We start from the raw sequence: 24,617 nt of genomic DNA on the forward strand, positions 1-24,617 counted from the left end.
TGGTAAGTTCGGGGTGCGTCGCCAGTTAGCCCCTCTTACTTGTGAGAGCGGTTCCAGCAGGAAGCAAGGCAGCTCAGCTCCCGCAGGACTGGTGGTACCCACCCACGTGCCGGCGGGTGACAAAGCCCCCCCACCTCTGCCGGTCGGCCAGTGAGTCATCTGTCTGACCTCACCGACACCTGTCCTCCCGCTGTGCCTTCACGCCCTAACATGCTCCGAGGGGCCCCACTCCTCCGTGTAGTCAGACCGCTACCCAGCACACCCCGAACAAGCTCTGCATTGTATTGAGTGATGGCAATTTGGGGCATGCGGGTCATGGACATACTGGGGTTCACTATAAACTATCTTTGCTTATGTTTGAAATTCCTCGTAATAAATATATATATAATTTTTTTTAACTCTTTCCCTAAATCCTGCCTTTCTGTAATTTAAGTAACAAGTCCAGCTTGCCGGGGGGAGATGTTGGGAGGTGGTCCCTTCCCCTGACGCCCCCACAGACGACTGACTGAGTGAACACACAGACGTGTCCCAGAGCATGTCTGCGGCCAGGCATGTGCTCTGTGGGCACGTGTGTCCCCGACGGCGGGCACCGGGTCATCACCTGGCAGGAACTTCTTCCTGAAGGCCTGGAACCCCGCCGAGGTCCTATTCCCCGTCGAGCCCCTGACGGTGAGGCCGGTGATGTTGTCGAGCAGAAGCAGGTCGGAGAGGTTGGTGGCCGCCGGCGTCTGGCTGTTGTTCACCAGCAGACGCACCTGCGCTGTCCCCAGCTCGCTGGGCCCCAACACCTAGGACAGGGGCGGAGTGAGGGCAGAGCCAACGGCCAGTTCAGGTCCCCAAAATGAGGCTCCAGCTCGCCGCGTGCACGTTAGGTCTTTCGGCAGAGAAGGTCTGTGTCCGTGTGCATGCGTGGACACAGACGTGTAGGGAGGGGTGCACGCATGTGCACGCACACTCATCCTTGCACACGCACGGTGGAAAACGTCTCCAGGAGGACGAAGGAGGGCACTGTGGTCTCACAAAGGTTCTGAGACTTCATCAGGTCCCACCTCCGAGGCCCCAGGAGAGTTTTGACACTAGCCAAGCTGTTGCTTGGTGACAGTTTCGACGTAACTAGGACCCTGAAATGCCGTGAAAACGTTCCTACAGAGGCACTTAGAAAAAAAGACATCCGAGCACAGAACCAACGTCAGGCTGGGGGGATCGTGACAAATGGGGTCACCCAGAAAAGCAAACAGGGGCTCTTTCTCAGTCCCTTGTATTGAAGATTTGACCCCAGAGCCCTGCCAGGGCCTCTGACTGCCATCTGGTGTCCAGGCTCGTCCTGCGTCCTGCACCGGTCAGCCTCCAGCCTGCAGGCCTGACCCCCCCACCCCGAGCCCCCGCCTCTGCCCGGCCCCGTCTGAGGGGCTCAGCTGTTGGCAGCCGCCTAGTGGCCCCAGAGCTTGACTCCCCTTCCGGCCGCTGCGCCGCCGCCCTCTCTAACTGATCTGCCACCATCCCTACCCCTGCTCCACCCAGCCCTGCTGAAGGAGGCACAGAAGCTGGAGGAAGGAGGGGAGCCACGCAAGTCCCGGGAGAAGTGACTGGAACACAAGTGTGAAAAGCAGGCTGCAGGGCTTTGCGTCCTGTGCAGCCTCACCCACGTGAAGGGGAAGAGGAAGGTCTGTGCATGGATGCATGCAGGCGCGCACACACATACACACTCATGACTGCATGCACGGGGCAGAAGATGTCTCCGGAAGGAAGGCCCCGGGAGAGGCGGGAGCACACACTGTACCCGGGAGGGGGAACAAGACACCTGAGGGCCTGGGAGAAGACGCAGCTGGGCAGGAAACGGGTCGCTCAGCAGGCCGGGGCTGCCAAACCCTGCACGCTGCAGAGAGCGGGCTGGCCCTCACCAGCTCCTGGGAGACTGGCCCCTAACGCCCCGGGAGCATCCTGCCTGGTGAGAGTGTCCTCATATACCTGCGGCCCTGGGCCGCACCAGCTAGCTCCTGCTCACAATGTGGTTCCTAGTGGGGGCTCAAGCTGTGTCAGGGGACCCCTAGAGGGGCGGAGACTGAGGGCAGGCACACAGGGGCTCCACACCTACGTGACCCACCCACACTGAGAATCCGTGAGCGGCCCTGATTGACGTTACACATCACAGCTGGGAAAAACAAATGCTGTCCATACAATTGCACCAGGAGAAGACAGCACGTGGCCGTCCCTCCAGAGCTCTGTTTCCCTTTGCTGGCTTTAATCTGCACCCTTCTGCTGTAATAAACTGTAACTGGCAGCCCCCCAGCTTCGCTGAGTCCTGTGAGTCCCCCTAGTGAATCACTGCCCGCGAGGGTGGTTACGGGGCCCCCACCACAAGGACACGGTGAGAAGCCATGCCATGGGATTAAAGACCTAAAGGACAGTAAGTAACATTTTAAACTATCGAGCATCACATCAATGTTAAAACCTATTCTATGTGATCACAGTGGATTTTCACGAGCAATTTAATTGTTACGAAAAACCTTCGCCCTGGTGAAGTAATAACAAATCCCTTGCAGATCGCTTCATCACTCACGTGGCTAGACGTGGGTAGATAACCCTGTGCTCTGCCAGTCCTTAAATACAAAGTCTCACTAATATATGATTTGGGCAAAACCCAATTATCTTCCCTTCAAGCAGAAGCCACCTGTGAACACTTACCACTGCGCATTTCTGAAAAAGCACTGCACTCTCAGGAGTTCCTGGGATGTCTCTTGAAAGGTCTCCATGCTGCAACAAAAATATAGAAATTATTAGGGAAAAACATTTCATGCTACACACATTTAATAAAAGTACAAGATGAACCTTTAAGGCGCAGTGAAAAGAAATTAATTCTGCTAGTCTAGTCACTGCCTTAAGTAATCTCGAAGTGTTTTTTTTTTTTGTTTTTTGGTTGTTTTTTTTTTTTTGAAGTGTGTAAAGGATTTGAACTTAAACCCTAGAGGACAGAAGAATGTGGACATGGAAGTGGGGCTTTTTCCTGGTCTGGGGTGCAGGTAAGCGACCCCCATTGTCAAGGGGATGCAACAAACGAGGCAGGACATTTCAGCAGAGAGCCATGTGAGCAGGCTGGGGACAACTGCGTTAATGGCGGCTCCCAGGGACGGGGCAAACTCGCCACACAGCAGCGACTGCGGGACCGAGTGAACGCGGGCTGCTGCAGTGTCTGGGGCGGCCTCCCCTGAACTGGATCCGCCCTCCATGTGGAGAAGCCACCAGCTTTGCCTGCTCCAGCCTGGCAGTGGCTCCCCTGGGAAAATCCAACGGAGAACCAGGGCTCCAAGTAGGGGGGTAGGGGAGACCCAGAGAAAACAGTCACCAAAGGCCAGAGGGAAAGGGGTGGGGACTGAACCCAGAGGCGGTTGGGGAGGTGCAGACACCGGAGCTGATCGGGAGAAAAGGAGAGCAGGGCTGGTAACCAATTTGGGGAGAAGGGGGCACTGAGATCTAGGGTGACGGCCAGGGCTCTGTGCCTTCCCCAGACTGGGACGACAGAGGGACAGCGGGGTGAAGGCGGGGCGGCTCAATTCATCAGCCGAGAGCGAGCCCCAGGGCAGCTCCAGCCGGCTGCTCTTTTCTCCCCGTTACTCGCCCGCGGCGTGCACCCCTCGGCAACGCGCTCTGTGTCCGTGAACTCCAGCGGATTCCACCCCGCCGCTGGCTTTCCGCAGCCACCTCGCGGCTGTCCCCACCTTTCCGGAGAGTTCTCGGCCACAGGTGGGATGCCCTAAGAAACACCGTGCTGCGCCCACCTTGTCTGATAAGTTTCCCGACACCATGGAGCACCCCCGCCGTCGGTGCAGACGGAGCCGAGCCCGGGGCCGGCCTCCTTACCTGTGCGGTCCGCTCGGGCCCCGCCCCGGGGGCTGCGGGGCGATCCGGGGACGCCTGCGCACGGAGGGGACGCCGGAGGGGGCTCGGCCCCGCGGGGAGCCAGCCTCGGCCCCCGGACCCAGCGGGCAGCGCCAGGGCGGCGGCCAGGAGGCCCCCGGCCAGCACCCAAGTGGCGCGCCCCGGGTCGGCCGCGGAGCCCATCGCCGGCTCCGGGCCAGCGACTCCAAAGTGGCGGGCGCTTCCGGGCCCAGGCCCGCCCCGCCGCCGAGCATGCCCAGTGCGAGCCGCCGCGGAAAGTTTTCTGGAAGCCTTCGGCGTCTCGGGCTGGGCAGGCCGGCAGGCGCCTAGCCCGAGGCGGGGGACGGGAGTGGGCGGGAGCGAACCGGGCTGGCGCGGCCGGCGCCGGCGCACACACTGGGGTTAGCGCGCGCCACACCCGGAGGCTCAGCACCACCCACAACAGATCCGCTGGCTCCCCTGCTCCCAAAGATCTCAGCAGCTCCAAGTGCCCCTCCACTGATGCCAGGTCTTAGCTGAGACCCACCTTCTCCAAAAAACCTTCCCTGCCTCACGCGGGGCTGAAACCCGAGTCTGCCCCAGGCCCACCAGCTCCTCAGTAGAGAAGCATTTGGAGAGGCAAGCCCATGTGTGGCGAAGCGCCCAGAGGGGACAGGACCGCACAGACAGGGTCTGCGAGGGAGTCTGGCAGCTCAAAGGCCCAGAGAGGAAATGGTGACTCTGTTTTCTGGTTGGGTCCAGCTCGGCACAGTTGGGCACCCACTGCTGAGCCTTTGCTGTGTGTTAGCCGCTGGAGCTGCCCAGGCACCCCCATCTCCCCTTCCGGACACCCAGTCCCCATGGGGAACCAGGGGGGCAGGTAGTCAGGCCAGCCCGTAGGATGTCTCTCCGGAGCCAGAGAGAGGGGAGTCCCTGTTTGGAGCCAGGAGGCAGGGGCTGAGCACCCTCCCCAAACTCTCCCGGGAAAGGGCTGTGCCTTGCTGTGGAGGGAGGCAGGCCTGGGAGATCACTTCCTCTGCTTCCTCCTGCTCATGGCCCTCAGTTACGGTTCCCACCTGTTCCTGGGTAGGGGCCCTCTCCTGCGGCCATCCTGCAGGGCACTGGGTCAGGTCTTCAGCCTCAGGTCTGGCAGCCAGGCCACTGCCAGCCCCTTCTCCACCCCCCAGGGACAGGCCTTCCCAGACTTGACATGGACGAGGTGATGGTTTGGGAGTCTGAGAATGTATTAGCTGAGCTTCCTGCAGAGGGTACCTGGCAGGGAGCCAGGAGTGGGACAGACCAAGGCCAAATGCTGGCATATCACTGAGCCATCGCTTCTATAATATTAGACAATGAGTCAGTTAAAAGATGATTATAATAGTCCAACCATGTTATAACAAAGTAAAATGCAAAGAATACTACATTTGTAAACTAAAGCTTGAGTAACCAAAGGCTAGCCAGCATAAAGCAAGAAGGCCAAGTTATTGCCCCCACAGACATTCCCAGGAGACTTCGAGACGCTTCTAAAGAAACTTTCAAGGACTGTGTAGCACACTGTGAGCCCTGAAGCCAGACAGATGCAGGCATCGCTACATCTGTCCCATTTCCTCATGGCGACACTGTGAGCGGGCCACGTTCCTGCTCCAGCTCTCAGCTTCTTCATCTATAAAAACGAAATCTGGTGGACCGTTCCCACCCTGCACACCTGCAACGGTTGATGGGGAAATGATGAAAACAACAGAAATGTGAGCTGCACATCCCTGTTAAGAACACCAAAGGTGTTCACCCTCTGTTGGAGAGGATCCCCGTGGTCCCCCTGCCCTAGCCCTCAAAGGGAATGGAGCTCCAAACTGTAAGCGTGTGTGTCCGTGTGTGTGTGTGTGTGCATGTGTTCACGTGTGTGTACACATACGTGCTCACTGCTGGGCCCCCAGCACCCAGGACAAGAGCTGGCACCTGGTTGCTGCTCAGTAAGTGTTGATCCTCCACACAGCCGGGAGATCCCCCGGGCCGGCCCCTGGCTGGCGCCTTGCTGGCCTGCAGCGGCTGGGATCAGCGGGTCTTCTGGAAGCGCCGAGGGAATGACGACACAGTGTCGCGTGTCTGCTGGGGGCTGGTGTAGCAATCTTTCGACACCCTGTCTTAAAGGAGAGCATGGACTATGGTGGAAAGAAAGGCATCAAGGCAGGATTCTTAAGAAGCGTTCAGAGGCGTGATGTGTAGAAATTAGAGGCCAGGCTGGAGCGGGACGGGCACTGAGCCACTTGGCTGTGACTCTGAACTTCCTCACAGGAAGGATGGGGGGATCCTTGTACCCCTGTCAGAGGGCTGCTGAGAATGTCCCTGAGATCCTCGGGCTAAATGCTTAGCATATCGCAAGCTCTCAGTGCACTTATCCGAGCAGCACCCTCCTTCACTCCGGGGGACCCCTTCTCCACTGGAAGTGCAGAGGCCCAGGGTAAACCAAGAATCCTCCGAAAAGCTCTGCTCGCTGAAAAACGCGCCTCCCGCCGGGCATGCTCAGTGCAAAGGCAGGGCTGGGGCGGGGGTGGCTCAAAGTTTTGGGCGGAAGATCCAGGCTCCTCCCTCTGGCTCCGGCAGCGCAGGGACCCTGGAAAGGCGGCGAAGAAAGGAGAGGGCACAGGCCGGAAAGTCGGCGGAGCGCGCTGCGCCCCTGGCCCGCCCGGGCTCCGAGCCCTGCGTCGCCGATCTGGCCGGGACGGCGGGCGGTGGCGGGCGGGATGCGGCCGGTCGTGGCCTGAGCGCCCCCGATGGCCCGCGATGGGGAGGCCTGCGGGAGCGACGTGCGGCTGCTGCTGGGCCGGGATGTGGTGCGGCCGGTGCCCGCCCTGCTGGCCCCCGCAGTGCTGCTGGGCGCCGCGCTCGGCCTGGGCCTCGGCCTCTGGCTCGGCTGCCGCGCCCTCCGCCGGCGGCCGCGACATCAGGTGGGTCGGCCAAGCGGGCAGCCCGGCTGTGGGGCGCACGGGGCGGTCCTCCTCGGCCCCCGGGCCAGGCTACGGGCCCGGGTTCTGCGTCTACTGGAGCGTGATCGCGGGCTTCGCGCGCAACAGGTCCTGCTCTGGGCTCCCCTTCTGCTCCAGGACGAGGCTGGAGACAGTGATCCCAGAGGAAAGCGGCAGAGGGACAGAGGGCAGTGTCCCCTGAAGTACCTGCTCCAGCCCACCCCGCTGTGTGATGCAGGCAGCCGCTAAAGCCCTCCCGGCCTCAGTCTTCTCATCCGCAGCACTGGGTGGTGGCAGGGCTGGGGATCCCCACCCCTGGGTGCCCATTCTGCTCCCTCGCTCTATGCATTACCTTGGTGGCGTCTCCTGAGTCCAAGCTGCTGCGCCAGGCCGCGTTCAGCCTCCCTTCATCCCTGCAGTGAAAGTTTGCCGAGTAGCTTTCTACTGCCAGCCCCTGGCCAGGGACCTCAGAGGGACCTCAGAGGCACCTCCGTGAGCAGGACAGACCCTGCCCTTGCCTCCGGAGGTTGACAGCTTCCAGGAGACAGGTCACAAGGCAGCATTTGATTATAACATAGCGTCAGGAGCCCTGTGATGGGGAAGTAATGCGAGCACTTGGGAGAGCCGGCTGTGTTCTTCCCTGTCCTGGGAAAGCTCTGCTTTCACGCCACCCTGTTCTTCCTGGGTGAACGCAGCACTGGGCTGGCCAGAACAGTCGTTTGGTTTTTTCCATCAGATGACTCTAGGAGCTCTTCTGACCTTTCAACTTCATTCGAAAGGATTTAGTTAGATTGTATTGCGACAGCTGTCACATCGGCGTGCGTTTTGAAAAGCTTATCAAAGTTGGTGAATTTTCTGTAGCCATTTTAATATAGGAGATGGAAGAAAATAAGCAGCATTTTCGACATCTTGTGCTTTATTATTTCAAGAACAGTTAAAAACACAACTGAAATGCAAAAAAAGTAAAAAGATTTGTACAATATATGGAGAGGGCGCTATGACTGATCAAACGTGTCAAAGCGGTTTGCGAAGTTCCGTGCTGGAGATTTCTCTCTGGATGATGCTCCACGATCGGGTAGACCCGTTGAAGCTGATAGCGATCAAATCGAGACGATCAACATTATACCACCCAGGAGCCAGTCAACATACTCAGAATATCCAAATCAATAGTTATTGGTGAAAATGAAAAATGTGTCTTTTATTTTACAGAAAAAAAGCCATAACGAATGTTTGGCCAACCCAATATTTTCTCTTATCTAAGGATTTTATAAATCTTTAAGGTGTTTTCCTCATGCTTGTTTTTTCCTTTTTATTTGTTTTGTGTTTGTCTTTCATGTTAGAGTCTGTAATCAAGTGGCTGGTGACTCTTGGCCTCCTGGTCATTTTTAAGTAGGGAGTAAAAAACCTGATGTTCCCCTACGGGGTGGATGAGGTTTTTCTCCGGGAGTCTTTACTGTACGATGATCTGACTGGGGCCTTCCCTGCAGAACCCTGGTCCTGGGCAGCTGTGACTACTATGCAAACAGCCACAAACAGCCCCTAAATCTCGGGCTCCGTCAGCGACCCCTCCATGCCCCCAGATTGCTGAGCATGCTCCTGCCTCAGGGCCTTTGCACTGCCTGTGCCCTCTGCCTGCAAAGCTTGTCCCTGAGACATCTGAATGGCTTGCTGTCTCTCACTTCCTTCAATGTTCTTCTCAAACGCCACCTTGTCCAGGAAGACGTTCCCTCCCATTCCTCTCCATTCCCCCATCCGCTTTTTCTCGACAGCACGTGTCCCCTCTGACATACTAGGCATTTCTTTCTTTCTTTGTTGACATCTCTCTCCTGTCATTGGAATATGAGCTCCATGGAAGCTTTATTTTGTCTGTTACTCTGTCCTCAGTGACTAGAACAAGGCTTGATGCTTGGCAGGTGCTCCATGGCCAACTCATTGACAAACGGGTGATATTTCTTCAGTTCAAAGATTATACCCATGAGCAGCCAGTGGTCAAAGAGGGGCTTGATCAGTGTCTCTGGCATAATAGGATTTTAAATGCAGTCAATAATTACATTCACCGCAAACACAGAACTAGCAAACTCTGAATCATTGCCCCCGGTGGAAACAGAGGGCTAGGTTTCCACAACGTGCTGGCCACACGTGTTCAGTAACCCACCAGTACAGAGCCTTGCTGCGTGTGCGTGTCTCACGTGATTTAACAGGTGGTGTTGATTCGTTACCGCTGCACTCACGGCCGGCAGCACGGGACGGAGCCTGTCAGACCCCTGCATTGTCTCTGTGAGACACACCCCAGCCTTTCTGTGCTCAGGCCACTAGGCTGCAAGGCAGTGTCACTTGGAGGTCACTTTAGACAATAAAATTGCCGACAAAAAGGACAGAAGTGCAAAAAAAAAAAAAAAAAAAGAAAGAAAGAAAGAAACAGAACGGCGCTGAGTAGCACCCAGAACACGCGTTCGCAGTCTGAGCTGCAACCGGAGGCAGGCCGTCCTCGGTGGGAAGTGGCGCGCTGGGCACCTCAGACTTCTCGTCGTTCTGCACCGCCCAGTAACGACCACGGCAGCACCCAGGTGTTCATTCTGGGGTGACAAACAAAGCTTAGCCAGTAGGTGAACTTGAAAGTGCCATTCTGTCATTTAAGGTAGTCTAACATATTTTCTGAAAAACCATCCAAGGATGTTGTTGGAAATGACAGGAGAGTTCGTGTTTACGTGCCATGTCCCGAGTTCAGCTGTCACCCCCAAGTTGCTCCCAGGCCACCGGGACCGCGGACGCGGATGAACAATGGAATCAGCTCTGACCCAAGGGCTGCCCCCCAGGTCCTGAGGACATGCTGAGAAGGGGCTTCGGGGGCATCTCGGGGGGTGATGCCTGCACAGTCTTAGATGTGTCACTGTCCCCAGGTGGGCATGAGAGGCGGGCAGGGCACACAGGGCCTCGCACACGTCACTGTGGGGGGTGAGGCCCTCCCAGGGGCACTGGGCCGACTGACGTCACTGTGTCCCCCTCGCCTTTGGGTTTCAGATAGACGACACGCAGAGTCTGCTCAGGAATCTGGAGTCTGACACACAGACGTCCTCGGGAACCGGCTCCCCATCCAGGAGGAGGAAGAGAGGAGCCAGGACTTCAAAGGAGGCGGAGGTTCTGGACGTAAGCGGGGTGTCCTCTCTCCCACCCGGCAGCCAGATGTCACCCAGATGAGCCTCTGGCAGGGCTTAGGTCCCAACAGACTTCCTTCTCGAGGCGTAATTTCCCTACAATAAAATGCACGGGTTTTAAGTGTACAGTCTGATGATGAGTGTTAGGTGTACACCCCCTTGAAGCCAACACCCCAGTTTGGAGTGTCCCGTCGCCCTGGGATGTTCTCCAGGGCCCCTGGACCCCCTTCTGGTTTACCCTGCACCCCAAGTCCCTTCCCGAGGCAGCCGCTGACTTCCCGCCCTGGGACTGGTTTGGGGGTGCTTCCCTGTGTCTGCGTCCCCTCCGTGTCTTGCTCTTGTCACCCACTGGCCAGTAACTCGGCCTTTGGTGTCTCGGCCCATCGTGGGACACAGCCTGGTGTCTGCGGGGTTCGGCTCTTCTGAATAAGGCTTCGGTGAAAGTTTGTGTATAAGTTTGTTTTCATTTTATTTTATTTCTTTTAAGGAAATACTAATTAAATATCTAGGAATAGGAGTCAATGGCCTCAGGCACAAATGTTAAAAAGATGAATTCTTTCCCTTACTGGGTAGCTTAGGTGGCTGGAATGTTGTCCCTACACTGGCGGGTTGCGAGTTTGATTCCTGGTCAGGGCATGAACCTAAGTTGTGGGTTCAATCCCCCGTCAGGGCACGTACAGGAGGCAACCAATCAACGTGTCTCTCTCACATCAATGTCTCTCTCTCTCTCTTTCTCTCTTTCTCTAAAATCAATAAAACATATCCTCGGATGAGAAGGGAAAAAAAAAAAAGATAGGATTCTCCCTGTACCTCCTTCCTGGCCCCCAACTCTGTCAGCCAAACCTGCCCGAGGGGCATCGCGTCCTGCTTTGGAATCCAGGCTCTTGGAACCCCGTCCCAGCTCTGCCACCTGTTTGCTGTGTGATGTTGAGCAAGAAACATAACCTCTCTGAGCCTCAGCTTTCTCAGCTTTATGGTGACGGTAGTGAGCCGGCTCCGCGGGGCCCCCCGTGAGTGAACTCTCTGATCACTCCTGCCACGGAGCCAGTGATCAGTCAACATTTGCAGGGAGCCAAGTCTCCCTCCCTCCCCAGGAGGCTAACTCACGTTTTCTGCGTCGTGATGGTTTCCCTGTTAACTGTTTAGCCAGACTCAGGCTATGCCCATTATCAGGCTAATAATTGCCAAGTTCAGTTAAAGATATACCCGTTCCAGTGGCTGGCTGCCCCAGTGCCCCCACCTTCTGCAGACTGAGCTCGTCACAGAATGGGCACGGGACTGTGACCCCCGTGTCCTCTAACACAGAAAACCAAGGCATGTGCTACGTGGCCCTCCTAGCGTGAGCTCTGTTTTGATAAATAGCCCCATCAGCCCAAAGCAAACAGAAAATTCCAGAAGGCTCTGGAGCATGCGGCTCCCCGGCCTTGGCCTCCATCCTCTCTGTCCCGGCCCCGTGTGTCGGCAGCCGGCGAGGATGCTTTATGCTTTACGGACGCACGTGTGCATTTGCTGACAAGAACGTGGCTCCGTCGGTGCGGGACGTGGCTCCTCTCTTCCTACGGTGGGGCTTTGACTGGGTTTCTGAGTAACGGCACTGGTGCAGCTGAAGGCGTTTTACACTGAAATCCGCGCCGCATCCAGCGTCCTGAACGATTGTGTGGCTGCGCTTGGGGAGGTGGCGGGAACGGGGAGGAGCCCTGAGCGGGAGCAGAGCTGTGAAAACAAACCACTCACCTCGGGTCCGGTCAGGTGGCGGAGCCCGATTCTATCTGGAGTCCGTGTGCGGGTGCTTCTGGGTCCTCGTCTGCTGACAAGGGCTGTGATCAGCCCGGGGCGGGGGCGGGGGGCGGCACTCCTCAGGCAGATGGCAGAACGGCCATGCCACCGAGGTGCCTGCCAGGTTGCTGCTGGCCTGCTCAGGTGCTGTTTTGACCCTTCACATTATGAGGAAGCAAAACATCTTCTGTATTTTTCACTCATGGTCATGGAGTGGCTTCTTCAAGGTTTAGCTGGAAGACACTGACGTAGAAGTGGGTGCTGTTGGGTAGAGAGGCTCGAGGTCTGGGCGCCAGGCCCCGGACTCACCTGCCTGCTCACCTCCGTGCACCTGCCGGCTGCTTCCAAAGCGCCCCTTCAGCACCGACTTTGCCGTGTGCAGGGGGCCGACCCCAGCGGGGAGGGATACGGAGAGGTAGGGGGACGAGTGTGCCCAGGCACAGCCACGAAGGCTTCCTGGGGAGCCGGTGCCCCAGCAGGGCCTCCAGGCCCCTCACCACTACTCAGCTGCCACGGTGTTGCTTCTGTCCGGTCCCAGCCACTCTGCTGGGTACTGTCGCCACCCGGTCCTGGGGACAGACCCACCCCTGGGCACTGTCTGGGGAGGCCAAGGCTCAGAGAAGTGGAAAGGCTTGCCCCAGCCCTGCTTTTTGTCTAAGGGTCTAAGCCAGAGTCTTGCACAGACATTACCGCATGTAAGTGTTTATACCGCTTGGCAATGTTAACATTATCCTGTTTGACTTTCCCACTAAAATATGTAGTTTTTTAGGAACACTCTTGTTAATTATTGTCATGTTATTTAAATCCTGGTTTCTTTCAAACGTGAATACTTGGAATTAAGTGAATGTTATTTAATATCTGTCTGTCCATTCATCCACCTGTTGGCACATTCACCCCTCCCCCATCCATCCCCCTGCGCTTCCATCTATTCATATCTGTCCGTCCATCCATTTGTCCATGTATCCATCCATCCATCATCCATCATCCATCATCCATCCATGCATCCACCTGCCCATCTGTCCATCCGTCCATGCACCTGTTCACCCACCCGCCACCCATCCATTTACCAAGGCAGTACCTACTGAGATCTGTACGTGCCTGTTGTGGTCCCTTTCCCAGGCCACTGTTACCAGTAGGGTGTGGCATTTGGGAGACTCTTGGGGGTTTATGCCTTGTCTTCGGGGAGCCCCCCACGCCGTTGCTCTTCTTCCTCCCCAGGAACCCGAGCCGTCTTTCAACAGCAACATCACAGCGTTTGCCCTGAAGGCCAAAGTCGTCTACCCCATCAACCAGAAGTTCCGGGTGAGAGTCCCGAGCTCCGGCTGAGACACGCAGTTATTCAGGGATGCGCTAGAGGCGGGGGTAGGAGCAGTGGGATCAAAGGTGCAATTTCGGGTTCTCTTTGAGGCTTTTAGGGCAAGACATTCTAAAAGGGGGAAACGTGAGGCTCTGTGACTGAGCGGGACGTCAGGGTGGCTTCGTTGTCGGGGTCAGCGTTTGCCCGTGGCATCTGAAGGTGGGGAGCCGCCGTGGCCTGTTGTAGCCCCGAGACACCAGGTGGCAGCACAGTTGGGCGGCATCCGCCCTGCTCGTCTTTGACACGAACACCAGCAGCGACACTGACAGTGTCACCGGTGTCTGGTTCACAGTCCCTGAGACGAGTACCAGCAGCTGACACTCACCGCACACGTCCCGTAGGGCCGGCGTACTACTGAGCACTTGTCACACAGCAGGCGTTTCAACCTTGAGATACTCCTATAAGAGAAACGACATTGTCAGCTCCACTTCACACATGAGGAAACTGAGGCCCCGAGAGCCTAATGACCGGCCTGGGGTCACATGGAGGGCGTGGCAGGGCCGGAGTCCACCTCTCCCCCCGCCAGGCTGCGGGTCTCATGCCCACAGGCCGGAGCTCACGCCTGCGGCTGGGAGTCTCACCCAGAGCCGCACATCCCGGGCCGGCCCAGGGAGCCCTCGGCCCGTGAGACGCTTCCCAGCCCAGTCGGTTGGGGAAGATGCTGCCTGCTCTCGGGGCAGGGAAGAGGACAGTCTAGCTGACTCCGTCCCATGTCCCACCCCAGCCGTGTCCTGACTTCTGAGGCCTCCGCTTCTTCACCTGTGAAATGGGAGTAATGGGCCCTCCTGCCTCCCCCTGCTGTTTTGAGGGTGAAATCAGCCAGCGATTTAAGTGCTCTGAGCAGTGCGTGGCCCCCACGCACTCAGGACGTGCTCGGTTTTACAAACTCCCTCTTGCTCGTGAAGCCAGCCGGAGCCTGTCGAAGGCTCAGAGAATTCCCGCACCGAGGAAATGAGTCCACCGTGTTTAACACGGGCCTTCCCACATTAGGTTTGCTGTGGAACCCTTACGGTGAACAGAAAGTGGGTACGCTTCCTGGAACTGTGCCCCAGAACACACGCCGGTAACCCCTTTGTTCCCTTAGCCTCTGGGGGGGGGGTGGATGAAGGGGCAGACTCCCAGGGCAGGGGCATTCCTCATCCTCAGCACCCACGCTGGGCAGCCTCCAAGGGGAGCCCAGGGCATGATCCAGGGCGAGGGGAGCATCATCCTCACCCGGGAGGGCGTCCCAAGTCTGGGTGGGGGACTGTGTGTGGTGTCAGGCCAGACAGAAATGACCGGGGCAGGGGCTGTGGAACAAGGTGCGGAATGGGCGTCGGAGAAGGTAGGGTCTGGGCTCTGTGTCTGGGGAATGGGCCGCTCAGCCTAGGGTTCAGCCTGGGGCCCCCGAGTCCGGCTCAGGCGGTACCAGCCTGCGACCTCTGGTGGTCATGCAGGAACTGCACTTCTTTGATGAGGCGCTTTGAGCCAATCGCAGGGCCGTGGGGTGCCTGCCACTTGGAAGGCGGGGAGGCAGGAGGCGACGCCCAGGTCAGCGTGCGGGTGGTCAGCAGGTGAGTGGACAGAGCAGGCCAGCGTGTCTGAGACAGCAGCAGAGCTGGGACTCGGGGAGCCACTGGTGGAGTCCCCTAGACCAGCACCCCCTGGTGCTCATGTGCACTAAGACTCCGGTGTCTCTTCTGCCGCCCCAGCCTCTGGCCGACGGTTCCTCCAACCCGTCTCTGCACGAAAACTTAAAGCAGGTGGTTCTGCCCAACCAGCCGGCGGAGGCGTCGCCGTCCGGCAGCCTGGGGAGCCTGAGCCAGGCCGAGAAGGACGACTGCAGCTGCTCCTCCAGCCTGCGCTCGGCCGCCAGCGACGACCCGTTCCTCCGCCGCACCTTCCTGCGCGTGAACAGCTTCCCTGAGGTGCTGACCTGCGAGAGGTGAGCGGGGGCGGGCGGAGGACTGGGGCCAGCGATCACATCGTTGCGGGGGGGAGAAACAGGCCCAGAGAGGGTAAGCAGTGCGGCCACGGGCACACGGCTGCCCAGCCTCAGAGTGGGACCCCGTATCCGCCTGTCACTTGCTGCGGCGTCAGGGGCCTCGATGAATCACCGATGCGCCCCCCGCGCGGCGTAGCAGCAGCGAGCTATGGTTAAACGCCTTCTGTGTGCTGGGCCGAGGGCTGAGCACTTCACAGGAATTACTTACTGCCCCGTCCCTACTGCCGGCGGGCGCCTGGGGACAGGTTCAGTGATGAATCACTATTAATCAGTCCGTGAGTTAATTCTTCCTAACCCCCCTATCAGGTAGGTGCTATTTTTGTCCCCATTTTATAAAGAATAAAGTGAGTCTCAGAGAGGCTGAGTGACTTGCTCAAGGTCACACAGCAGATGGTGACGGAGCCAGGTTGGACACCCCACCACCTTATCTCTGAACTTCATGCTCAAAGTCATCAAACTACCCAGCCAAGAGCAGGGCTCTGCATGTGGTAGGTGCCAAGAAACTCAGTCTGGCAGGTTTGTGGGTCGGTCCTCCGGGCTGTTTCTCAGCCTTTGGTCTTCAAGGACGTCTAACAGTTTGGGTGGAATGTAGTCATCTAAAACGCATGTGTTTGCACCCTGCCTCTTATCCGCCCCTGTGACTGTGTGACCAATACTCGATTTCTCTGATCCTCGATTTCCTGAGTCCGTTTCCTCGTCTGTGAAATGAGCACAAAAATGTCTGCATTTCAGCCCTCAGAGAGGTGATGTGCGATACTGGACAAGCCTGTGACCGGGTGGAAGAGCTAGTTTCATTTTCCCCACCTTCTGGCTCTTCCTGTTTTGTCCTGGATGTCAGGCAGCAGTTTTCTTCTGGTCACGAGTGGGTGTCCGGTGGCTCCCATGATTCCTTCCTGTGACCCCTGGCCGGCTGTTCGGGGCCTCCACACGCTGCGGAATCTGAGATCTGGAGCCAGGATGCTCGCGGCTTGTCCTGAGGTGTGACCCCTCTCCACGTCTCAAACACTCTGAAGGTCTCTCTCTCTCTTGTGACTTCGCAGCGTGGACCTTGACTTGTGCATCTACCACCTTCACTTGAAAGACCTGCGACAGCTGGACGCAGCGCTGAGGCAGCACAGGCACTGGGTAGGCGGGGAGGTGGGCTTGTCACTCTTTCACGGCGGCGGCGGGGCAGGAAGGGGGGCCCGGGCTGTCTGTGGGCTGAGTCCCGGGGACCCTCAGGAGACAGGGGCGGGCAGCAGTGGAGCCGGCTCGGCAGGAATGGGGAATGATGTTAGACACAGACCCCAAAATGGAAAAGCAGCTCCTCCTCTCACTTTACCCAGAGAGACGGACAGACAGACAGAGAGACAGACAGCTGCGAAGCAGGAGGCGGAGGAGGAGGGAAGGAGATACCATTGTTTAAACTTCTTTCTTTGTTATATTTCCTTTTATGGCAACAGATGTTCATTCAGATCTTTAAAATGTGCCTCTTTGACATTTTTCCGAAAAAGAAGTCTGATGATGAATTCTACCAGAAGATTCTTTCAAAACAAGAAAACGTAAGACTTCAACCTGTTATTTCAAGGTCACTGACAAACAGTTGATTACAATACATAAAACTGATGAAAGTGTTTTTGCTTTCATGTATAAAAACAGGTTATTACAATATACAGTTTTTAACACAATGCAGAAATATAAAAGTATGCGTACAGATAGAAAATAACTGTGTATTTTTAAAATGCAAAAAAATATTGGAAGCAGAGAAAAGAGAAGAGTGTTGATCATATTCACGACCAAAGAGAATCACTACTGTTGTTCTCTGCACAAGCCTGGGGTGTTTTTTAATATATAATTTTCCAGGACTTCAGAAGGACTGAAAGATATGACTTCACTGTTTACTAAATATGGTTTATTTTTTGTGGGCAATGAGGGATATGGAAGAAAACAATCCATTATTCTTGAGGCTCTGTGTTTGATGAGAAGAGCAGATTTCTACCACCAGGCCTTAAACAGGGCAACACCAGAGCACGTAATGACGGTTAAGAAATACGGCATGAAAAGAAACACTTTTCTTTTTCTAGGATTTAAAAAACATTAGATTTTTTTCTTTGTTTTCTGCCTTCTGCTTTTTCAGGATCTGCAGGACTTAGAGAAGGGACTTCAGGCCAGACTGTCAAGCACGGAAATGCTGGGTGCTGGCGACCACGAGTTCATCACCCTGGCCGACATGGAAAAGAAGGAGCGGGAGGATTCCGAGCAGCTGATAGACAACGTACGTGAGGAGTGTCCTTTCTGGCATAAAAACCAGGGTTCGGTTAAATGGATAGCGCTAGGACCGTGCTGAGTGCTGGGGCTCCCTGTCTGCTCTGCCCTGGAGCCTGGGAGCAGTTTCTGCATGAAAGGATAGAGAAGGTATAATTCAGGGCCAAGATTTTCTTTCTTTTTTTAAACAAATTCCTCTTGTTTAAATTTTAGATTGATCTTTTTATTATTCAAAGCAAAGACGCTCTAGCCCTCAATGTCATTACCGCAGGTAGGCAGGTAGGTTAGACAGATGCCAGCCGCTAACCTCTCCCGGGGTAGCCTCACCCCTGAAAGCCGGATTGACGCTCAGAGAAGGTGGCTTCCCTCAAATTATCTCCTTTTTGCCTCTGGGTCCCACCAGCCCCTGTTCATATATTATGTATTAAACAAGCATTCCCTTGGTACCCAGGCTTTGTACAGGCTACTGGAAATTCCAGGTGAACTTAGACCTGGCGCTGCCGGCGGTGGGGTGGGCAGGGGCCCACAGGTGAGCAGAGGGGGACTTCACGGGCTGCCAATGTGACTGACGGAAACCCCGGGAGGCGACGGGGGACAGTGGAGAGAGGACTTCCGTTTCAGCCCAGGGTTGGGAAAGGCTCCACAGAAGAAAGGCCCACTGGCTCTTTGGGAGAAGAGTGGGCACTCGCCAGTGGGTGGGCAGAGCAGCAGCCTGTGCCACATCTTGCATCTTGGGAGCCGTGAAGGAGCGAGGGTCCGGGAGAACCAAGACCGGACGGCGGAGCAGGGACTTGGAGGAACTGGGGGGCAATCATGTCACAGACGCCAGGGGAAGTCCGAGCCTCCAGCGCTCTGGGGTGGGAGGAGAAGCCGCAGCGCTGGCTGGGCGTGGAACTGCGTCAGGTGTGCAGGAGTTCACGGACGGTCGTCCACGCTCGCTCCCAGCAGCGAGAAAGGAGGCCATCTGATGGGCCAGAGGGACAAGCGCAGGCTGTGGGCGCGGTGGCAGCGTGACGGTGTGCGAGCCGCGGACTGGGGGCAGCTGGGGGTGTGCCGAGCCGCCCCGAGGCCCCGGGGTGGGAGAACAAACTTGAGGAGGGGCCGGTCCCTGCAGGCGCGAGTGTGGGCTCTCTCCTGGCCGTGCCCAGCCCTGGAGGTGGCTGGCTGGACCGAGTCCATCTCACGTTGTCATTTCTCTCCACCTTCGGTCACTGTGGCAAGATCAATGTGGGTCTGGTGTCCCTGACCCCTGACCCCTGTCCAGCAAGATCATGTGGGTCTGGGGCCACTGACCCCTGACCCCGCTGTGCCTGTCCAGCAAGAAGTGTCCGTCTCAGCGTCAGAGAGGTGGAGCCGAGATGGAGACATTCAGAGCCTTGAAGCAAAGCCTCCACTGCCTCTCGTCAGCCCTGGGGCCCAGGACAGGGGACCTGTCTTCCTGAGCCTGTTTCTGTATTTTATCCGGACATGGAATGTGTGAGGCACGTAACCTGCCTGCCGTAAAATAAAAGAGAGCGGTCAGGACTCCTGGTGACATTGTTCTCCATTCTGAGGGGCCACGGTGACGGCAGTGACGCGCCGACGTTCTAAGCCCCTTGGGGATCCCCAGCCCCGCTCCTGATGAGATGGGGAAGGGGAGAGGTTTTAAAGCGGGACTGTGGCCGGCGGCACCTCTGCCATGTCGCCTTTTGCGCTTTTAGGGCAAGAACTGATATGGAAATGGCCGTCTGGGCTTCTGTTTCCGGGACACACTCCCTTTTAAAGATCTGGAAGCTTCCTAGAGCACACTGGAGTTTCAGGCACCCCCACGCCGGCAGGAACCAGCCTGGCGAAGGGTCGGTCCTTCCCCTGCTCAAGCTGGTGGTCCTGCGCGTTCCTCCTCAGCGGCCGCTCACTCATGGCTGTTTGCTGAGAAGCAGCCTTGACTCTGACCAGCACCTGCAGAGGGACCCCCAGAGGCTGTGGTTATTGCCAAGATAAACTTGCTCTGGAGTGCAGATCGCTTAGAGTCTCTGCTTGTGATAAGGAGGGAATCAAACTTCCCCAAGCCTGGCCCATAGAGTTCTAGAGCTTTCTTAAATAAGCCCCCCACCCCACCTCTTGCTTCTTGTTTCATTCCACAGATGGAAGCTTTCTGGAGACAGATGGAAAACACCCAGCACTTGCTCGTGGACCAGTTCAAGTGTTCCGGCTCCAGAGCTCGACAGCTCGAGATGGCTCTGACAGAGAGAATGATCGCCACAGAGGGGCTGCTGCGTGACTCCCAGGACCTGCAGGCTCTGGTACACTGTGTGTGTGTCGGGGGCTGGGGTGCGAGAGAGGAAACCCAGAGAGTGGAATCAGGAAGCTTGAAGTGCTGTACAGGTCATTAGGATGAACCTTTGCATTGTGCAGCGGGAGAGAGACCCCAGAGAAGAGCAACGATCCATCCATCCTTCCATTCACTCATCCGTCCATCCATCCTTCCTTCCATCCTTCCATCCATCCATCCTTCCATCCATCCACTCATCCGTCCATCCATCCTTCCTTCCATCCATCCTTCCATCCATCCATTTTTCCATCCATCAATTCTTCCATTCACTCATCCATCCATCCATCCTTCCTTCCATCCTTCCATCCATCCATTTTCCATCCATCAATTCTTCCATTCACTCATCCATCCATCCATCCATCCATCCATCCATCCTTCCATCCACCCATCCTTCCAACCATCCATCCTTCCATCCATCCATCCATCCATCCTTCCATCCACCCATCCTTCCTTCCATCCATCCATCCATCCATCCATCCTTCCATCCACCCATCCTTCCAACCATCCATCCTTCCATCCGTCCATCCTTCCTTCCATCCATCCATCCATCCATCCTTCCATCCATCCTTCCTTCCTTCCATCCATCCATCCCCTAATCCCTCCATCCCAGACATGAAGACACCTGGCCAGCTCCATGTTCCTGCCGCACAGAACACTGTTTCTCAGCCCTGGCTACACATTGAAATTATCTGGGGAGCTTTAAAAAATACTGATGCTTGGGTCCCAGAGGAGTCCCCACCCCAGAGATTCTGATTCCATCAGTCTGGGGTTTTAGAGCACCAGGTGGCCACAGCGAGTGGTCATCATTGACACTCTCTGGTGCAGAAGGAGCTGTGGCTTGCTCTCCCAACTGCCTCAGGAATCACCTGGGAGCTTTCGAAAAATGTCTGTGCCTAGGCCCTGTGCCCAGAGATGCTGTCTGACTAGCTTGAAGTACATGCCATGATTTTGCTGGTTTTAAAACTCCCAAAACAATTCTGGAGATGCAAACCACTGGTGTAGAAGAATCTGCAAATCCAACTTCGGATCAAGGCTCAGCCACTCCAAGCTGTGTTATCAGCAACTGTCACTCAGCCACTCTGGTTTCAGTTACTGTCTCTGTGAAAGGTCCCAGGCGTGGTCATGGACAAGGCCCCGGGAAGTGCTCGGTGACCTGTGCCGTCATCACCAGAGGGCTTCTCTGCAGAGGTTTGGGGCTCGCCCTGCCATGTGCAAGGCTCCCCGTCCTCTGACCCTGGGAACGAACTCACGCCTTCCGTTCCGGTATGTGCGCTGCCCAGGTTACACCCTGCCCTCCGCTCAGAGACTCAGCTGCCCAGACCCGCGGAGCAGGATTCCTGGGGCCTCTCCACAAACCATCTGCTCCAAAGGGTGGCCTGCAGGCCTGCAGCATGAGTGTCCCTTGAGAGCTGGTTAGAAATGCAGCACCCCCCGACACACCCCCCCACATCAAGAAATGCATGTTAGCAAATACCCCCAGGGTGCACGCAGCTGGGAGACTCCGACGGGTCTTCCCATCGGTGCACACACAGCCCCCCTTTCTGCCTCGGCACCGCTAGGAGACAGGGTATCATGCTCACAGTGAAGAGATAAGGAGCCTGCTCGTGAGCCACTCAGGACCCACCCTGTCCACGGCCTCACCACGCCTGCGCCCAGGCTTCCTTGTGTGCCGGCCAAGCCCCTTTGAACTGGACTTTAATGTGATCAGGCTGCTGATATGGATGCTTATCAATAGGGAAAGACTTCTCCCTTCCTAATCTTTGTATTTCATTATTATCCTGTCAGCAGGATATTGATGCAGAAAACAAAATGTATCCTTAGCTGACTCTGGCCCAAGTATTCACCAGAAAGGTCCAAACAGGACGAAGGGAAAGAATTATCCAGGTTCTCAGTGCGCTCTTCCTTCAGCCTGCACCCAGTGAGCACCTACTCGGAGCCGCATTCTGTTGCAGAAACGGCATTGCAGACTCGGGCCAGACACCTGCGCACGCACGTCCCCCCGTCCTGCCGTTCATTCGCTGTGTGACCTGGGGCAGTTACTCAACCTCTCTGTGATTCAGTCCCATCGTCTGGGAAATGGGAGGAAAACTGGAAGCCACGAGCAGTGAGGGGACTGGCTGGGGACAGTGATTAGAAGACCCGCATCCCTGAGCCCCTGCTGTGTTCTGGCTACTGCGTTCACTGCTTTGCACGTTGTAACTTATTTAATCCCCACAGCAGCTCTGTACTTCAGGGGTCCGATGAGGTCCTGCAGCTCTGAGGGGTGCAGCCAAGTTTTACTAAGCCCGGGGCCCCAGCCTGGTGTCCCTTTGCTCCTTGCTCGGGCTCACCTCTCTCTGCTCCCGTGTTTTTTCTCTTTTTTTTTTAATATAAACCCAGAGCCGGGGCTCTCACTAGGAGCTGGAGGACACGAGCGCTTATCCTCCCGCGCCCTCTAGTGGTCACGGGCCCACACTGCTGGCGGCTTCCGTTCAGGGGCCGAGAGGAAGGGGCAAAGCCACTGTCCCCTGGGCGAGTTATGCAGCCTTCCGGACTAAAGCTCAGCATCCTCGTCCGTGATCGGGGGATGGTTGCGCGCGCCCTGTCCGCACGTGGTTAGAACACAGGCCGGGGAGGCCCAGGCCGGGCCGTGGGCGGCTCGGACTCAGTCCCCATCTTCAAGGGCTCCCAGGCCAGGACTGCCCTCAGGTTTAGTTCCTTAAAGACAGAAACACAGGGGCGGTGGAGCGCGGAGCGGGGCGCAGGGTAGGAAAGGTCAGGGCCTGTCGGGGTGATTGGGCCGGCCGGCAGTGCAGGGAGTAAGGGGAGGCAGCAGAGGCGTTCCAGCAGGCGGCCCCGCATGTCAAAGGCCCGACGGAGCTGCGAGCCGGGTGTTCTGGGCAGCCCGGAGCTGGCGGTGTGTGGGACAAGGAGGGGGACTAACGCGACCCACATGCCACTCAGTGTCCCCGCGCTTTAACGCAACCCACGTGCCATGGCAGTGTCCCCACGGCTTTAACGTGGCCCACGTGCCACTCAGTGTCCCCACGGCTTTAAAGCGGCCCACGTGCCACTCAGTGTCCCCGTGGCTTTAACGCGACCCACGTGCCACGGCGGTGTCCCCGTGGCTTTAACGCAGCCCACGTGCCATGGCAGTGTCCCCACGGCTTTAACGCGACCCATGTGCCACTCAGTGTCCCCACGGCTTTAACGCGGCCCACATGCCACTCAGTGTCCCCGCGGGTTTAACGCGACCCATGTGCCACTTAGTGTCCCCATGGCTTTAACGCGACCCACATGCCACTTAGTGTCCCCGCGGATTTAACGCGACCCACGTGCCACGGTGGTGTCCCCAACGGCTTTAACGACCCACATGCCACGGCGGTGTCCCCACGACTTTAACGCGACCCACGTGCCATGTCGGTGTCCCCGCGGCTTTAACACAATCCTCGTGCGATGGCGGTGTCCCTGCTCCTGCCATTGTCCTCGCTTTCATTCCACAGTGCTCATTCATTGAGCATCTCCTCTCTGCGACGTGAACCAGCAGTGCAGACCCTCAGGGCCCCCTGCCTCTGGTCAGTGTGGCCTGCGGGGGACAGGCGTCTTTTCCAAGAGTTGCGTCCCCGGTAGCAGCAACGTGGCAGACCAGGCAGGGGCCGGTTCTGAAGTCTGACTCTGGGGACCATCACTCCTAAAGTCTCTTAAGTCCCCAGCACTTGGACTCTGGGAGGCTCAAAAGCCCAGAACTCCTGTGATGTCTCTCCTCTCCCTGCATTTCTTTTCGGGGGCCGTGGCAGCCAGAGCCCAGTGGGTTGGGGGGCAGGGGCGGGATCACTATAAGAAAGGTGGATTTTCCTCTTCGGTTACGTGCATCTACTGAATTCCTCCCCAGAAGAGCGGTCTCTGTGGGGCACTCAGGACATACTAAGAGCTTTGCATCTGTTGTCCCGGGTCCACCTCGCCGCGTCCCCACGGGGGACGATGGGTCCCCCTCTGAGGAGCAGACACAGGAGGCTGAGGAGGGAGCTACTTCGTCTGTGCTCTGCACACAGGGGGGTGGGGGCACCGGACAGAGCTCGTTGCTGTTAACAGGCCTGAGATGGCCCAGCCTGATGGCCGGTGTCCTTCTCTCCTAGGACATCCTGGAAAGGACACTGGGGCGGGCGCACATGGCAAAGATGATTGAGTCCCTGAAGCAGCAAGTCCAGGAGGAGACCAAGTGCCGGCTGGCCGCCATCTCCCGCAGCCTGGACGGGCTGACCGTCGAGGGGAGACTGTCCGTGGGGCAGAAGGAGGAACTGCTGACCCAGCAGCACAAGGCCTTCTGGGAGGAGGCCGAGCGCTTCAGCAGAGGTGAGCGAGCTTCTGCGGGGCCCTGGCCCGGGACACAGCCCTCCTGGGGCCACCGCGCTGTGGGCCGTCGGGGGAGGCAGGGCTGCAGGCCACCCTCGGAAGTCACTGAGGCTCTCTGAGCCTCGCGTGCCTTCTCACGAGTCGGGGTAAATAAGCTGCCTCCTCGGTTGGGGTTCTTCCTGCTGCATTTGGCCGCCAGTCACTCAGACGGACAGAGAGCCCTTTGCATCCTGCGCAAAGGCACCGGGACGTGCCGAGGGCACAGGAGGAGGAAGTGCCCAGCAGCGGCCATGCCTCTCAGCAGCAGCCGGCAGCCCGACACGCGTCACGGGCCCTGCGTAGCTGCAGGGTGGGAGGGGGCACCCACCGTGGCTGCTCCCCACACGCAGTCCTGCTCCTGTCCCTGGGCCGACTCTGGGAAGGGGCGGGTAAGGGCTCGAGACATCAAGGGCCTGAGACTTAGTCCAGGGGAGACCTTTAGTGGGGCCCTCAAGGGGAAACCCCGGTCTGTCACCTGTAGGCTGGGTACACCCCGGTGCCAGCCTCCTCAGGCCCTGGGCGAGACAGCCCATCGCTGCTGGTCCAGGGCCACACGTGCCCCCGGGGCCTCTCGGGATGCCGCTGGGGCATCTGTGTCCCT

The 24,617-nt window shown here is 57.3% G+C and overlaps 2 protein-coding genes across 4 annotated transcripts in view; one reads left to right on the forward strand and one right to left on the reverse strand.

Annotated features, from left to right (window-relative positions):
* The window catches only part of EVC2 (EvC ciliary complex subunit 2), a 63,493-nt gene extending 59,377 nt beyond the window's left edge, over positions 1 to 4,116 (reverse strand). For 2 of the 3 annotated variants that reach the window (XM_090267092.1, XM_090267091.1), the window contains exons 1-3: positions 3,859 to 4,111; positions 2,686 to 2,754; positions 602 to 788 (exon numbers count right to left, since the gene is read on the reverse strand). In XM_090267092.1, the coding sequence (XP_090123218.1) occupies positions 602 to 788; positions 2,686 to 2,754; positions 3,859 to 4,059 (457 nt within the window). In that variant the 5' untranslated portion in view covers positions 4,060 to 4,111. Of the gene's footprint in view, positions 1 to 601; positions 789 to 2,685; positions 2,755 to 3,858 lie in introns of all 3 variants that reach the window. The other variant, XM_090267093.1, reaches the window with a different exon arrangement.
* A 2,327-nt stretch (positions 4,117 to 6,443) lies between these two features.
* EVC (EvC ciliary complex subunit 1) overlaps positions 6,444 to 24,617 on the forward strand; it is a 41,910-nt gene continuing 23,736 nt past the window's right edge. Inside the window, exons 1-9 of the mRNA XM_090267094.1 lie at positions 6,444 to 6,800; positions 9,840 to 9,965; positions 12,968 to 13,051; positions 14,798 to 15,030; positions 16,131 to 16,215; positions 16,533 to 16,631; positions 17,207 to 17,344; positions 19,458 to 19,616; positions 23,761 to 23,977. Of these exons, the coding sequence (XP_090123220.1) occupies positions 6,627 to 6,800; positions 9,840 to 9,965; positions 12,968 to 13,051; positions 14,798 to 15,030; positions 16,131 to 16,215; positions 16,533 to 16,631; positions 17,207 to 17,344; positions 19,458 to 19,616; positions 23,761 to 23,977 (1,315 nt within the window). The 5' untranslated portion in view covers positions 6,444 to 6,626. The remainder of the gene's footprint in view (positions 6,801 to 9,839; positions 9,966 to 12,967; positions 13,052 to 14,797; positions 15,031 to 16,130; positions 16,216 to 16,532; positions 16,632 to 17,206; positions 17,345 to 19,457; positions 19,617 to 23,760; positions 23,978 to 24,617) is intronic.

The sequence above is a fragment of the Furipterus horrens genome, unplaced genomic scaffold, assembly GCF_987537825.1.
Source record: "Furipterus horrens unplaced genomic scaffold, mFurHor1.1.pri manual_scaffold_2, whole genome shotgun sequence".
NCBI lineage: Eukaryota > Metazoa > Chordata > Mammalia > Chiroptera > Furipteridae > Furipterus > Furipterus horrens.